The sequence below is a fragment of the Oryx dammah genome, unplaced genomic scaffold (assembly GCF_014754425.2).
Source record: "Oryx dammah isolate SB20612 unplaced genomic scaffold, SCBI_Odam_1.1 HiC_scaffold_28, whole genome shotgun sequence".
NCBI classification, from domain to species: Eukaryota; Metazoa; Chordata; class Mammalia; order Artiodactyla; family Bovidae; genus Oryx; species Oryx dammah.
Window position 1 is genome coordinate 57,466,080 of NW_024070212.1, and position 15,169 is coordinate 57,481,248.

General features: G+C 38.8%; 1 protein-coding gene across 11 annotated transcripts in view; it reads left to right on the forward strand.

Moving 5' to 3' along the window:
* Window positions 1-15,169, forward strand: part of LOC120856940 (SSX family member 2 interacting protein) — a 61,457-nt gene that overhangs the window by 20,893 nt on the left and 25,395 nt on the right. For 4 of the 11 annotated variants that reach the window (XM_040232431.1, XM_040232433.1, XM_040232434.1 and 1 more), the window contains exons 2-4: window positions 7,815-7,946; window positions 8,536-8,705; window positions 9,156-9,368. In XM_040232431.1, the coding sequence (XP_040088365.1) occupies window positions 7,904-7,946; window positions 8,536-8,705; window positions 9,156-9,368 (426 nt within the window). In that variant the 5' untranslated portion in view covers window positions 7,815-7,903. The remainder of the gene's footprint in view (window positions 1-7,814; window positions 7,947-8,535; window positions 8,706-9,155; window positions 9,369-15,169) is intronic. The other 7 variants (XM_040232436.1, XM_040232437.1, XM_040232438.1 and 4 more) reach the window with 3 other exon arrangements.

Genomic DNA, 15,169 nt, shown 5'->3' on the forward strand with positions numbered 1-15,169 from the left:
AAAAGGAAATGGCAACCCACTCCAGTATTCTTGCCTGGAGAATCCCATGGACGGAGGAGCCTAGTGGACTACAGTCCACGGGGTTTCAAAGAGTCAGACACGACTGAGTGACTTCACTTTCACTTTCTTTCTTTCTTTCTGCATATAATTGGATTAAAGATTTACTGAGCATGGCCCTGCCCATCAGAACAAGGTGTAGTTTCCCCCTCAGTCAGTCTCTCCTATCAGGAAACTTTCATAAGCCTCTTATCCTTATCTATCAGTCAGAATGAAAACCACAATTACAGAAAAATAATCAAACTGACTAATTGGACCACAGCCTTCTCTAATTCAGTAAAACCATGAGCCATGCCTTGTAGGGCCACCCAAGATAGATGGGTCATGGTGGAGAATTCTGACAAAATGTGGTCCACTGGAGAAGGGAATGGGAAACAACTTTAGTATTCTTGTCTTGAGAACCCCATGAACAGTATGAAAAGGTAGGACACTGAAAGATGTACTCCACAGGTTGGTAGGTGCCCAGTATGCTACTGGAGAATGGTGGAGAACTCCAGAAAGAATGCAAAGATGGAGCCAAAGCAAAAACAACACCCAGTTGTCGATGTGACTGGTGATGGAAGTAAAGTCCAGTGCTGTAAAGAGCAATATTGCATAGGAATGTAGAATGTTAGGTCCATGAATCAAGGCAAATTGGAAGTGGTCAAACAGGAGATGGCAAGAGTTAACATCAACATTTTGGGAATCAGTGAACTAAAATGGACTGGAATGGGTGAATTTAACTCAGATGACCATTATACCTACTACTGTGGGTAAGAATCCCTTAGAAGAAATGGAGTAGCCATCATAGTTAACAAAAGAATCCAAAATACAATACTTGGATGCAATCTGAAAAACGACAGAATGATCTCTGTTCATTTCCAAGGCAAACCATTCAGTATCACAGTAATTCAAGTCTATGCCCCAATGAGTAATCCTAAAGAAGCTGAAGTTGAATTGTGCTATGAAGACCTATAAGACCTTCTAGAACTAACACCAAAAAAGATGTCCTTTTCATTATAGGGGACTGGAATGCAAAAGTAGGAAGTCAAGAAATACCTGGAGTAACAGGCAAATTTGGCCTTGGAGTACAGAATGAAGCAGGGCAAAGGCTAACAGAATTTTGCCAAGAGAACGCACTGGTCATAGCAAACCCCTCTTCCAACAACACAAGAGAAGACTCTACACATGGACATCACTAGATGGTCAACACCAAAATCAGATTGATTATATTCTTTGCAGCCAAAGATGGAGAAGCTCTATACAGTCAGCAAAAACAAGACCGGGAGCTGACTATGGCTCAGATCATGAACTCATTGCCAAATTCAGACTGAAGTGGAAGAAAGTAGGGAAAACCACTAGACCATTCAGGTATGGCCTAAATTAAATCCCTTATGATTATACAGTTGAAGTGACAAATAGAATCAAGGGATTAGGTCTGATAGAGTGCCTGAACTGTATGGATGGAGGTTCATGACATTGTACAGGAGGCAGTGATCGAGACCATCCCCAAGAAAAAGAAATGCAAAAAGGCAAATGGTGGTCTGAGGAGTCCTTACAAATAGCTTAGAAAAGAAGAGAAGCTAAAGGCAAAGGAGAAAAGGAAAGATATACCCATTTGAATGCAGAGTTCCAAAGAATAGTAAGGAGAGATAAGAAGGCCTTCCTCAGTGATCCATGCAAAGAAATAGAGGAAAACAATAGAATGGGAAAGACTAAAGATCTCTTCAAGAAACTTAGAGATACCAAGGAAACATTTCATGCAAAGATGAGCATAATAAAGGACAGAAATGGGATGGACCTAACAGAAGTAGAAGATATTAAGAAGAGGTGGCAAGAATACACAGAAACTATACGAAAAAGATCTTCATGACCCAGATAACCACAGTGGTGTGATCACTCACCCAGCGCCAGACATCCTGGAATGTGAAGTCAAGTGGGCCTTAGGAAGCATCACTACGAACAAAGCTAGTGGAGGTGATGGAATTCCAGTTGAGATCTTTCAAATCCTAAAAGATGATGCTGTGAAAGTGCTGCACTCAATATGCCAGCAAATCTGGAAAACTCAGCAGTGGCCACAGGACTGGAAAAGGTCAGTTTTCATTCCAATCCCAAAGAAAGGCAATGGCGAAGAATGTTCAAACTACTGCACAATTGCACTCATCTCACATGTTAGCAAAGTAATGCTCAGAATCTCTAAGCCAGGCTTCAGCAATACATGAACCGTGAACTTCCAGATGTTCAAGCTGGATTTAGAAAGGGCAGAGGAACCAGAGATCAAATTACCAACATCTGCTGGTTCATCGAAAAAGCAAGAGATTTCCAGAAAAACATCTTTATTGACTATGCCAAAGCCTTTGACTGTGTGGATCACAAACTGGAAAATTCTTCAAGAGATGGGAATACCAGACCATCTTCCCTGCCTCCTGAGAAATCTGTGTGCAGGTCAAGAAGTAATAGTTAGAACTGGACATGGAACAATGGACTGGTTTCAAATTGGGAAAGGAGTACGTCAAGGCTGTATATTGACACCCTGCTTATTTAACTTACATGCAGAGTACATCATGCAAGATGCAGGGCTGGATGAAGCACACGCTGGGAAAAATATCAATAACCTCAGATATGCAGATGACACCATCCTTATGGCAAAAAGCAAAGAAGAACTAGAGAGCCTCTTGATGAAAGTGAAAGAGAAGAGTGAAAAAGTTGGCTTAAAACTCAACATTCAGAAAACTATGATCATAGTATCTGGTCCCTTCACTTCATGGCAAATAGGTGGGGAAACTGAAAACCATAACAGACTTTTTTTTTTTGCTCCAAAATCACTGCAGATGGTGACTGCAGCCATGAAATTAAAAGACGCTTGCTCCTTAGAAGAAAAGCTATGACCAACCTAGACAGCATATTAAAAAGCAGAGACATTACTTTGCCAATAAAGGTCCATCTAGTCAAATCTCTGGTTTTTCCAGTAGTCATGTATGGATGTGAGAGTTGGACTATAAAGAAAGCTTAGTGCTGAAGAATTGATGGTTTTGAACTATGGTTTTGAAGAAGACTCCTGAGAGTCCCTTGGACTGCAAAGAGACTCAGCCAGTCCATCCTAAACGAAATCAGTCCTGAATATTCATTGGAAGGACTGATGGTGAAGTTGAAACTCCAGTACTTTGGCCACCTGATGGGAAGAACTGACCATTGGAAAAGACCCTGATGCTGGGAAAGATTGAAGGTGGGAGGAGAGGGGGACGATGGAGGATGAGATAGTTGGATGGCATCAGCGACTTGATGGACGTGAGTTTGAGTCAGCTCTAGAAATTGGTGATTGATAGGGTAGCCTGGTATGCTACAGTCCATGGAGCCCTAAAGAGTCGGACATGACTGAGTGACTGAACTGAACTCACTCTGCATATAATTTAACTAAGGTTGATAATATACAGCCTTGACGTACTCCTTTCCCAATTTTGAACCATTCAGTTGTTCCATGTCTGATTCTATTGCTTTTTGACCCTCATAAAGGTTTCTCAGGAGACATGTATAGCATAGTTTGCTTAAATTATTCTTGAAAAGACTGGCTAGGTGACATTTTATCACAAGCCCCAGTGTGTATAATTTGGTGCCTCATTGAACAGAAGAGTAGTTTTGGTTTTCACTTTGTATATTTAACTAGACCTGAATATTTTGCAACTATGTTTTTGTTTTTAGCAGGAGAGGGAACACTATACTGTTGAAACCTGTAGACATTGGAGAGCTAAACACACACTTAAGAGTAACTCACTTAAGTTACAGTTTTAAAGTGTGGATATGTAGTAGATCATTGACTCAATGGGCATGAATGTGAGGAAACTGCGGGAGATAGTGGAGGTTTAAGCCTAGTGTGCTGTAGTCCATGGGGTTGCAGAGTCAGACACGAGTTAGTGACTGAACAACAACGAATTGTATTAGACATATTTTGGTGTTTAATAATCTTTCTGTATGAGGAGAAAAGGCACTTAGAGCCAGTGTTAGGTTTTCTAATGATGTGTCTCAGGTCTTCTGAGGATTTATGTTGAAGTCTTAGAGCAGCAATGCATTTTAGAATCCTGTGATTTATACCAATCAGATCCATGTTGGGATGATGATGATAACAACTGATACTAATTACATGTGTCCCATATGCCAAGCAGTTGCTAAATAAATATTTTATGTGCATTATCTCAATCCTTAGAAGATAATGGCAATTTACCAGTGAGGAAACTAGGGCTTGGAGAAGTTAAAGTAACTTACCCAAACCAAAGTCAGGTTAGAATTGTTGGGTTTATTGTCCCTTGGATTCTGTTTTGCTTATAGCTACTATTTCTGAAAACCAGAAGTGAGATCATTTTTCTTTCTAACTGCAGACTCAACTCTTACCCTGTTCTTCCTGTTGCTAAAGACAACCATTTAAGGTCAGTGGAAAGTACAAGAGTTCAAGGTGTTCTTCCCAAAACACATAAGTAGCAAAATAGAAAAAGATAAGTGCTAGCCTAGAAAACCTTCTGTGTGTATGTGTATGACATCATAATATGTTATGTGTATAATATGTGACATTTTATCACGTAATTGTGATATGTGATATCACATAATTGTGAATTGCATAATATGTATACAAATCACATATAGTGATTTGCACGAGTATATATTTTATGTTGCTGTGTGATCTAGGAATTGTCATCTCTCTTTTGACCTTGTTCCAATTCATCTATAAATCCTGAAGGTTCTGTCTCCAGGACACATCCTTAATTTATCCATGTGTCTCTGCTTTCACTGAAGAGACATACTGTAACTTGGGTCTTCTTGCCTGAATTATTGCAGTAGCTTGATTTCTTCAGTGCCCACTGTTGCCCCCTGTAATCTCATAGGGCAGAGTGGCTGTAATGATATTTTTTAAAGCCTAAAGGGGATCACATTGCTTTCCTGCCTAAACTGCTTTGAGAGCTTTTCATTGCAGTTTAGAGGAAATTCAGCTTTGTACCTCTGTTACTGTGCTTCAGGTGTACTGGCTGTTTTTAAGGTTTTCATATGTACCAAGTTCTTTCCATCCTGGGTTTTTGTATGTGCTGTTTTCTCCACCTGGGCTTCTCTGGTCATTGGCTATTTTTTGTGGTTGATGATTTTGTATCATTTAGGTCTCAGTTCAGACATCAGCATCTCAGTGCAGCCGTCCTTGACTGATCCAGATATCCACCCTCCCATTCTCTCATTAGTGTTTTATTTTCCTTATTCTCATCACAATGAGTGTGATGTTACTGTAATTTATTGCTTACTTCTGATCTATTTCTACCCCACCAGAATGTGGACTTCCTGAGAGCAGGGCTTTCCCTGTGCCTAGAAAAGCATGCTAGCGTGTAGTAGCACAGTTAAAATTTTACTGAATGAATGAAATATTTCATCTCATTTTAACATCATATTGTGAATATTTTCCCACATCTTTAATATTCAAAAGAGAGGTGGTATGATAAACTCTCCATCTACAGTCCAGATCTGGCCTAAAGACACATTTTATTTGGCTTATTAAAAAATGGTGGTGTTTGAAGTATAACTTCTATTCAGTCAAGTGCACAGGTCTTAAGTGTACAGCTTGATGAATTGTACTGATACGTGTACCTAAGTAACCACCTCTCAGATCAAAATGTGTGGTGCTCTGATCTACCCCTTCTAGCCATTCCGCCTTTGCACAAGGTAGCTTGCATAGTTCATGTTTGTAATTAGCTGCTACTATTATTTGGAGATTTCACAGAGAAATCCAGCATCTCAACATCTCTCGAAATGATGTACCAGCATAGGAGTTGCTTTCTCATTTGGCTGCAGTTTATTGTGGCTGGGAAGCAGCTGTCCAAAGTATTGACGTGTGTTCTCCAGTTTGCCTCCCGTCTTCACCTCTCTCCTCCTGTCCCTGACCTTGAAATCAATTTCCAGTTGCCATTTATAATTTCACTTGAATTTTTCATAGTGGAGAAATATTTACTACTTCCGTTATCTCTATAGAAAAATAGAAGTATGAATGGTAGACTAAAAAGTTTGTGTTTCTTATACTTAGTCTACTTGATTCATATACATTTCTTGCCTTTTGTGTATTTGTTAGCCACTCTAATTCTGAATGATTGTGTTTAAAGGATGCACAGTGTTCCAGTATATAAATATATTATGTTAACTAATCTCCTGCTGTAGAACATACAAGTGATTTCTGTCTTTTTCATATTATAAGGAACAATATGTAGGTGAATCTTTGTGGAAGATGTTATTTTATTAGGATTAAGTTTTAACAAGTGGAATTTCTGGATCAAAATATATTTTTATTATTAAGACTTTGATACATATTGTCGAATTGCTACAGACAGGACAGAGCAACTTCACTTTCACTTTTCATTTTCACGCATTGGAGAAGGAGATGGCAACCCACTCCAGTGTTCTTGCCTGGAGAATCCCAGGGATGGGGAAGCCTGGTGGGCTGCCGTCTGTGGGGTTGCACAGGGTCGGACATGACTGAAGCGACTTGGCAGCAGCAGCAGCAGTATAAATTGATCTAATCTTTCTGGAGAGCAGTGTATGGCAGTATTCATTTCATTGCATCCATGCCAACACTAATTAAAAGTTTTGCTAATATAGTTAGTAAAAACTGCAAACAAAAAAATGGGAATGCTGGCCAAGAAATTTTTTTCTTTTCAGAGAAGTAAAGTAAAGTAGGAATTTTACTTTAAAGGATACAATTTGGAAATATTTATTAGGGCTTTCCAGGTGGCTCAGTGGTAAAGAATCCGCCTGCCAGTGCAGGAGATGCAAGAGACACGGGTTTGATCCCCAGGTTGGGAAGATCCCCTGGAGTAGGAAATGGTAACCCACTCCAATATTCTAATACAGTTCTGTACCTTAGATTTATATTGTGAGTCAGATCATGTACTTTGTATATGTGAAGTAATGCGAATACCTTACTATAACTTGAGAAGCCTTTTAACCTTGATCCTTACACACACACTGTTAATACTGTTCATGGGGTACTCAAGGCAAGAATACTGAAGTGGTTTGTCATTCTTACCAGACCACCTGACCTGCCTCTTGAGAAATCTGTATGGAGGTCAGGAAGCAACAGTTAGAACTAGACATGGAACAACAGTCTGGTTCCAGATCGGGAAAGGAGTACGTCAAGGGTGTATATTGTCACCTTGCTTATTTAACTTACATGCAGAGTACATCATGCGAAATGCTGGGCTGGATGAAGCACAAGCTAGAATCTTGAATAGTGGTATTGGAGAAGACTCTTGAGAGTCTCTTGGACTTCAAGGAGATCCAACCAGTCCAATCTAAAGAAAATAATGATGCTAAAGCTGAAACTCCAATACTTTGGACACCTGATGCAAAGAACTGACTCATTTGAAAGACCCTGATGCTGGGAAAGATTGAAGGTGGCAGGAGAAGGGGACGACAGAGGATAAGATAGTTGGATGGCATCACCGACTCAATGGACACGAGTTTGGGTAAACTCCGGGAGTTGCTAATGGACAGAGAGGCCTGGTGTGCTGCAGTCCATGGGGTTGCAAAAAGTTGGACATGACTGAGTGACTGAACTGAACTGAACTTACACACACACACACACACACACACATAGTTTTTATTATTGTGCTTTACTGTGTTCTATATGATAGTATATGAGAGTAATACAGAATCCTTCTGGTTTGAAGCACGTATGACTATCTCTGACACATTGACTTTATATTTGCCTTCATATGTTTAATTTGATGCTCTTATTCTGTGATTTGTTTTCTAAGGAAATGCCTACATAGAAGCCTGACAGCAGCTGGGCTGAATGTGTCACTGCTGAATTGGTTCCTCAGGTATCCTGGCTCTGGTGATTGCTATGGGAGATTGGATGACTGTTACAGATCCAGGTCTGTCTTCAGGTAACGGAGTTTAGAATAGTTGTAAGCTAGAACAGTAATTGCAAATGTTAATTTTCAGTGACACTATAACTGCCATAAATATTGAAGATGTACCTAGAGAGAGACATAAATAGGAGTAAAATATACAGTTTTCATCTTTCTTTAGTAAAATCATCAGGGAGAGCTAAGAATTGTGCCTAATTAGTAGGGTTAAGTGCTTTGGCTGAATAGTTGATTACTTGAGGAGGAGATTTTTCTGCGTGTGAAATAAATTCATTGGCTACCTCAGTATATTTCTTTGATTTATTCCTTTAATCACATAAAGTTTGCGTGCATAGACAAGTAGGTTTTGCCTAGCAGTTTTATAAATCTAAAGTACTGTTAATTTTTAAGATAGAATATTGCAACTTAACATGCCTTCTAAGAGCACCACTTTATTGTATATTTTTTGGAAAATATTGTATAGTTTTCATACAAAAACCAGCTTTGCCTTAATTTGAAAAAACAATGTTTCTATAGTTCACAGTCTTTGGTAATGAAGACCATGTTATTAGCTTTGCATGCATGTTTGCAAATTATTTATGTAAATGCATTTTATTGATTCTTTCAGAAAGCAAAACTATCTCTCAATATACCTCAGAAACAAAGATGTCTCCATCAAGTTTATACTCACAGCAAGTGCTATGTTCTTCAATACCTTTATCAAAAAATGTGCACAGTTATTTTAGTGCCTTCTGCACAGAAGAGAATATTGAGCAAAGTATCTCATATCTTGATCAGGTAACTTTTTTTTTGTAAGATACAATAAATAACGGAAATCATGTTATACAGTAGTACATAAGAATGGTAAACTTGTCAAGCACATATGTGTTACATATTGGCCCGAAACTTATATAAGATTTGCAGAGAACCTTGGTGACCATCTAGTCTAGATACCAGCTGAATGCTTTTGTCTGGAGCCGGTCAGCTCCCTCATCACTCCAGGAGCTCTGCCAGGGGGAGCCTTACCCTTATTTTACATGTAGAAACCTAAGTGCCTATTCCAGATCACAGGTAGTTGTAGAGCAGAGGCTAAAAGAGCCCAGGTCTCTTAATTCTTTGTCCTTTGGCATAGGTACTATTCTCTTAAGTATCTCAGGATAGTTTTCTTTCTCAGAAGAGATTTCTGTCTTTTGTTTATTTACTAAGTTGTCAGTAACCAACTTTTAGGAAAACATTTTCTCCTACTAGGAATTGACTACTTTCGGTTTTCCTTCATTATATGAAGAATCCAAAGGTAAAGAGACAAAGAGAGAATTAAATATAGTTGCTGTTTTAAATTGCATGAATGAGCTACTTATACTTCAGCGGAAGAACCTTCTAGCTCAGGAAAATGTGGAAACGCAGAATTTGAAACTGGGAAGCGATATGGATCATCTACAGAACTGCTATGCAAAACTTAAGGTAGAAATTACATTTCAGTATGTATTCCAATGCCATTGTTATGTAGTTTGATACTATAAATTTTCATTGGACTTTATCAAACAAATTTTAGTGGTTTTTTTTTTTTTTTTTAAGTTTTAGGATTTTTTTAAATTGCTGAGTGAAAGTGAGCATAGTTTGTACAAATCAACTGTGCCGCTTCCTGATACCAATGTTGAAGGAGGTGATTTTATGAACTGTTTGGTGTCTTGCTGAATCTTTGAAAAGTTAGCTCAGGAAATACTTACATCTGAGGAAAATAAAATGAGGACCTCCCCCCACCCTATCCAGTCTTGCTTAATAAAGTAGATGCTTAATTTAAAATAATCTTACTGTGAGATACTGCATCAGTTTATTTCAAGAATAATATTCTTGAGGTGATCTATGCCACAGTTGCTGAAGCTCAATAATAAAAGCCGACCAGATAACTACTAAGTCTTAGAAGTCCCTGGGACTCTAGAGAGAACCAGAGAAGAATGCTTTCAGAGACCTGCTAATTTCTCAGAACAAAAGAAGTATTTTTTACATTGACCTGCTACCTTGAACTATAGAACATCTATTGCTGGCTCTACTTTGTTTTCATTCTTTCCTTTTAAAGGAACAGATGTATTCCTTTTTTTTTTTTTAAGTAATATTTATTTAAGAAATGAATTTCTCATTTATTGAGAGGAAAGAAGGTATTCAAATCACAGTCTGGTAGGGACTTATGATTGTATATTATAAAGGAGGTAATAGTCAATTCAAAGCAAAATTTTTTAAAAGATATTGTTCTATAATGGGTTTCCTTTTTTATTTTTCTTGTGTATCTTCTCCTACCCCACTCCAAGAACAGATAACAACAACAGCCTGCTCAGAATTTTGAATCTCTAAGCTCTATTGGAAAATAATAGAATCTCTAGTATATAATATAAAATATATATAATAGGGAAGCATTTTAGCTTCTCAGCAGCCCTTGCCCATACCAGCCTGTCATTGCCGAATACTATTGTATGAGGTCATCTTAGCTCATATACGTATATAACAGTATATTTTCTCTATTATAATAATATTAGGTTTTTGTACATTCTGTATGCCATGGCTGATTGGGGAACTGTGATAGAGGGGATAGTTGATACCCTCCACCTTATCAGAGAAACTTATGGAAGATCTTATGAATTAGACCCAAAGTTTTAAGTCCTAGAAGGGAGTAATTCTGCATTAAAACTTTTTCTAGGCACCTTTGGTTCACTGTCTTATAAATAGCTAGTGAATAATTACATAATAATATTGATAATCTGGGACTGTTGAACCTTTCCTTTAAGAAATGATCATTCATTGGGACGACCCAAAGCGTAGAGTGTTTTTTAAGAAATCTTCTAATTTGGGATTTGACCTGGGCCAAATCAGGTATTTTGGATCAGCAATGGACAGAAGTGTGTGTACAATGGGAGAAGTTGCTGATCTATCCTAGAAAAGTTTCTAGATCTGACTATTATTCACTCAGTTTGTTGAGCAGAATTTATGGAGTATTTTTGTGGTAGTCACTGGGTTTCAAATATGAGTAGAACCCAGTCCCTGTTTGCAAGGAGATTGTAGTCCATTGTAAAGGGACAGGTTGATCTGTAACTATTTGCTTCACTCATTCTTGGTGTGGGAGGTAAGGAATGCTACAGAGAGAAGTAACACTCGATCTGAGAGTTGAGGAATGAATAAAAATTCACTAGTGGAGGTGGTCCTAAGATGGCGGAGGAATAGGATGGGGAGACTACTTTCTCCCACACAAATTCATCAAAAGATCATTTGAATGCTGAGCAACTTGCACAAGACAACTTCTGAATGCTGGTGGAGGACCCAGGCACCCAGAAAGGCAGCCCATTCTCTTCAGAAGGAGGTAGAACAAAATATAAAAGACAAAAAGAGAGACAAAAAAGTTAGGGAGACCTGTCCTGGGGAGGGAGTCGTGAAGGAGGAAAAGTTTCCAAATAGCAGGAAACCCCCTCACTGGCTGGTCTGTGGGGAGTTTTGGAATCTCAGAGGGCAACATAACTGGGAGGGGAAGAAAAAAAACCCCCACAGAATATGCGCCTAACCGCAACTCCCAGCGGAGAACTAGCCCAGACGCTTGTGTCCGACATCAGCAAGCGTGGGCTGGACAGGGAGGCACAGGCTGCATTGCTTAGGGTAAGGACCGGGCCTGAATGCCCTGAGGACAATCTGAGGGAGCTAACTAACGTGAGATAGCAACCCAAACTGTGGGATAGCCAGAAACAGGAAAAAAAAAAAAAAAGAACTTTCCTGCGAAAGCTCTAACCTAAGGTGCAGCCTGGCCCTCTCACATAACAAAAGATGGAGCAAATACCAGAAGAGAGCTAGCCAACTGCAGATTGGCCCATCCGCCCACCAGAGGCAGAGAGGCAGGCTGGTGACAGCCAGAGCCCGAAGACAAAGGGCAGTCTTGGCCCCAGAGACCAGCATCCTCCACCAGTGAGCAGGCTCCCAGTTGCTAACCCAAGTCTTGTTGGGATCCAAGACGGTTGACATCTGCCAGAAGGGTCACAGCCAGAGATCAGGTGCCCAGAGGAGACACACAGCATGCCTGAGACAGCGTTCTCGCGGCGTAACCGGGAAACCAAGCTGCTGGGACCTGGGAGGTGATTAAGACACACATCCCACCTGGGACAGTGCACACCAAGCATCTGGCCGCCTGAGCTGCTTGGACCTGGAAAGGGCACAAAACGCATAGCCAACCGAGTCTGTGGCTTTGTGGAGTACCTGAGAACCTGTACCTGAGCAGCTTAGACTGTAAAGTACAGGAGATGCAGGGCCCGGTTTAGACAGTTCCCCTGCAGAGCAACCTGGAGCCTGAGCAGTGTAGACTGGGAAAGCACATGCTGCTGTGAGCTGGGGCAAACCCACTGTGGTCCATACACTGCGGGCACTCCCCACACATGCCAATGATATTTGTTTGCAGTGTTCCTCCCTCCCCACAGCAAAGTGGGCCTAAATAAGTGACCACCTTCATCCTTTTGTGTCAGGGTGGAAATTAGACACTGAAGAGACTTGCAAACAGAGGAAACCAAAATAAAGAAGAGGGAACCACTCTGGAAGTGACAGGTGCAACAGATTAAAACCCTGTAGTTAGCATTGACTAAGAAGCTTGGGATGGGCCTGTAGACCTTGAGAAGAAGTATAAGCTGGAACAAAGAACTATCTGAAACTGAACTGACCTCACACTGCCCTGAACAGCTCCAGAGAAATTTCTAGATATATTTTTACTATTATAATTCTTTAATGAAAAATTAAAAAAAAAATGTTAAGTTCTTTATTACTCCTTTAATTTTATAACCTATTACCTTGCAAAAAAAAGACCCTGTTTTTAAAGCAAATTTCATATATTTATTTTTTATAACTTTTGTGATTGACTTTGTTTTGTATTTTTAATATTGTATTTTTGAGAGTCTAACATCTACTCTAGATTTTTAATCTTTGCTTTTTGGTATTATCAATTTTGTACCTTTAAGAATCTTAAAATTCAGTACCCATTTTTACTTAGGGATGTGATTACTGGCTTGATTGCTCTTCCCTTTTAACTCTCCCTTTTCTCCCCCAAGTCCCCTCTTATCTCCTCCCTGCCCCTTCTCTTCTCTACTTAACTCTGTGAATCTCTCTGGGTATTCTGGGCTGTGGGGAACACTTAGGGAACTGAGTACTGGCTAGATTGATCTCTCCCCTTTTGACTCCCCCTCTTCTCCTCCTGCTCATCTCTATCTCCCTCCTCCCTCTTCTCTTCTCTATGTAACTCTATGTAGCTTACCTCAAGGAACAAGAGAAAAATTGAATAAATAACCCAACTTTACACCTAAAGCAACTAGAAAAGAAATGAAGAACCCCAGGGTTATAGAAGGAAAGAAATAATAAAAAATTAGGGCAGAAATAAATGAAAAAGAAACAAAGGAGACTATAGCAAAAATCAACAAAACCAAAAGCTGGTTCTTTGAGAAGATAAATAATATAGACAAACTATTAGCCAGACTCATCAAGAAAAAAAGGGAGAAGAATCAAATCAACAAAATTAGAAATGAAAATCGAGAAATCACAACAGACAACATAGAAATACAAAGGATCATAAGAGACTACTATAAGCAACTATATGCCAATAAAATGGACAACTTGGAAGAAATGGACAAATTCTTAGAAAAGTATAACCTTCCAAAACTGAACCAGGAAGAAATAGAAAATCTTAACAGACCCATCACAAGCTCGGAAATCGAAACTGTGATCAAAAATCTTCCAACAAACAAAAGCCCAGGATCAGATGGCTTCACAGCTGAATTCTACCAAAAATTTATAGAAGAGCTAACACCTATCCTATTCAAACTGTTCCAGAAAATTGCAGAGGAAGGCAAACTGCCAAACTCATTCTATGAGGCCACCATCACCCTAATATCAAAACTAGACAAAGATGCCACAAAAAAAGAAAACTACAGGCCAATATCACTGATGAACATAGATGCAAAAATCCTTAACAAATTTCTAGCAAACAATCCAACAATGTATTAAAAAGATCATGCATCATCACCAAGTGGGCTTTATCCTAGCGATGCAAGGATTCTTCAATATTCTCAAATCAATCAATATGATACATCACATTAACAAATTGAAAGATAAAAACCGTATGATTACCTCAATAGATGCAGAGAAAGCCTTTGACAAAATTCAACATCCGTTCATGATAAAAACCCTCCAGAAAGCAGGAATAGAAGGAACATACCTCAACATAATAAAAGCCATATATAATAAACCCACAGCAAACATTATCCTCAATGGTGAAAAATTGAAAACATTTCCCCTATAGTCAGGAACAAGACAAGGGTGCCTGTTCTCACCACTACTATTCAACATAGTTTTGGAAGTTTTAGCCACAGCGATCAGAGAAGGAAAATAAATAAAAGAAATCCAGATTGGAAAAGAAGAAGTAAAACTTTCACTGTTTGCAGATGACATGATCCTCTACATAGAAAACCCTAAAGACTCCACCAGAGCATTACTAGAGGTAATCAATGAATATAGTAAAGTTGCAGGATATAAAATTAACACACAAAAATCTCTTGCATTCCTATAGACTAACAATGAGAAAACAGAAATTAAAGAAACAATTCCATTCACCATTACAATGAAAAGAATAAAATACTTAGGAATAAATCTACGTAAAGAAACAAAAAACCTATATACTATAAAACATTGATGAAAGAAATCAAAGATGACACAAATAGATGGAGAAATATACCATGTTCATGGATTGGAACAATCAATATTGTGAAAATGAGTATACTACCCAAAGCAATCTATAGATTCAGTGCAATCCCTATCAAGCTACCAACGGTATTTTTCACAGAGCCAGAACAAATAATTTCACAATTTATATGGAAATACAAAAAACCTTGAGTAGCCAAAGCATTCTTGAGAAAAAAGAATGGACCTGGAGGAATCAACCTGTCTGACTTCAGACTGTGCTATGAAGCTACAGTCATTAAGACAGTATGGTACTGGCACAAAGACAGAAATATAGATCAATGGAACAAAATAGAAAGCCCAGAGATAAATCTATGCATCTATAGACACCTTATCTTTGACAAAGGAGGCAAGAATATACAATAGAGAAAAGACAATCTCTTTAACAAATAGTGCTGGGAAAACTGGTCAACCACTTGTAAAATAATGAAACCAGAATACTTTTTAACACCATATACAAAAATAACTCAAAATGGATAAAAGATCTAAATGTAAGACCAAAAACTATAAAA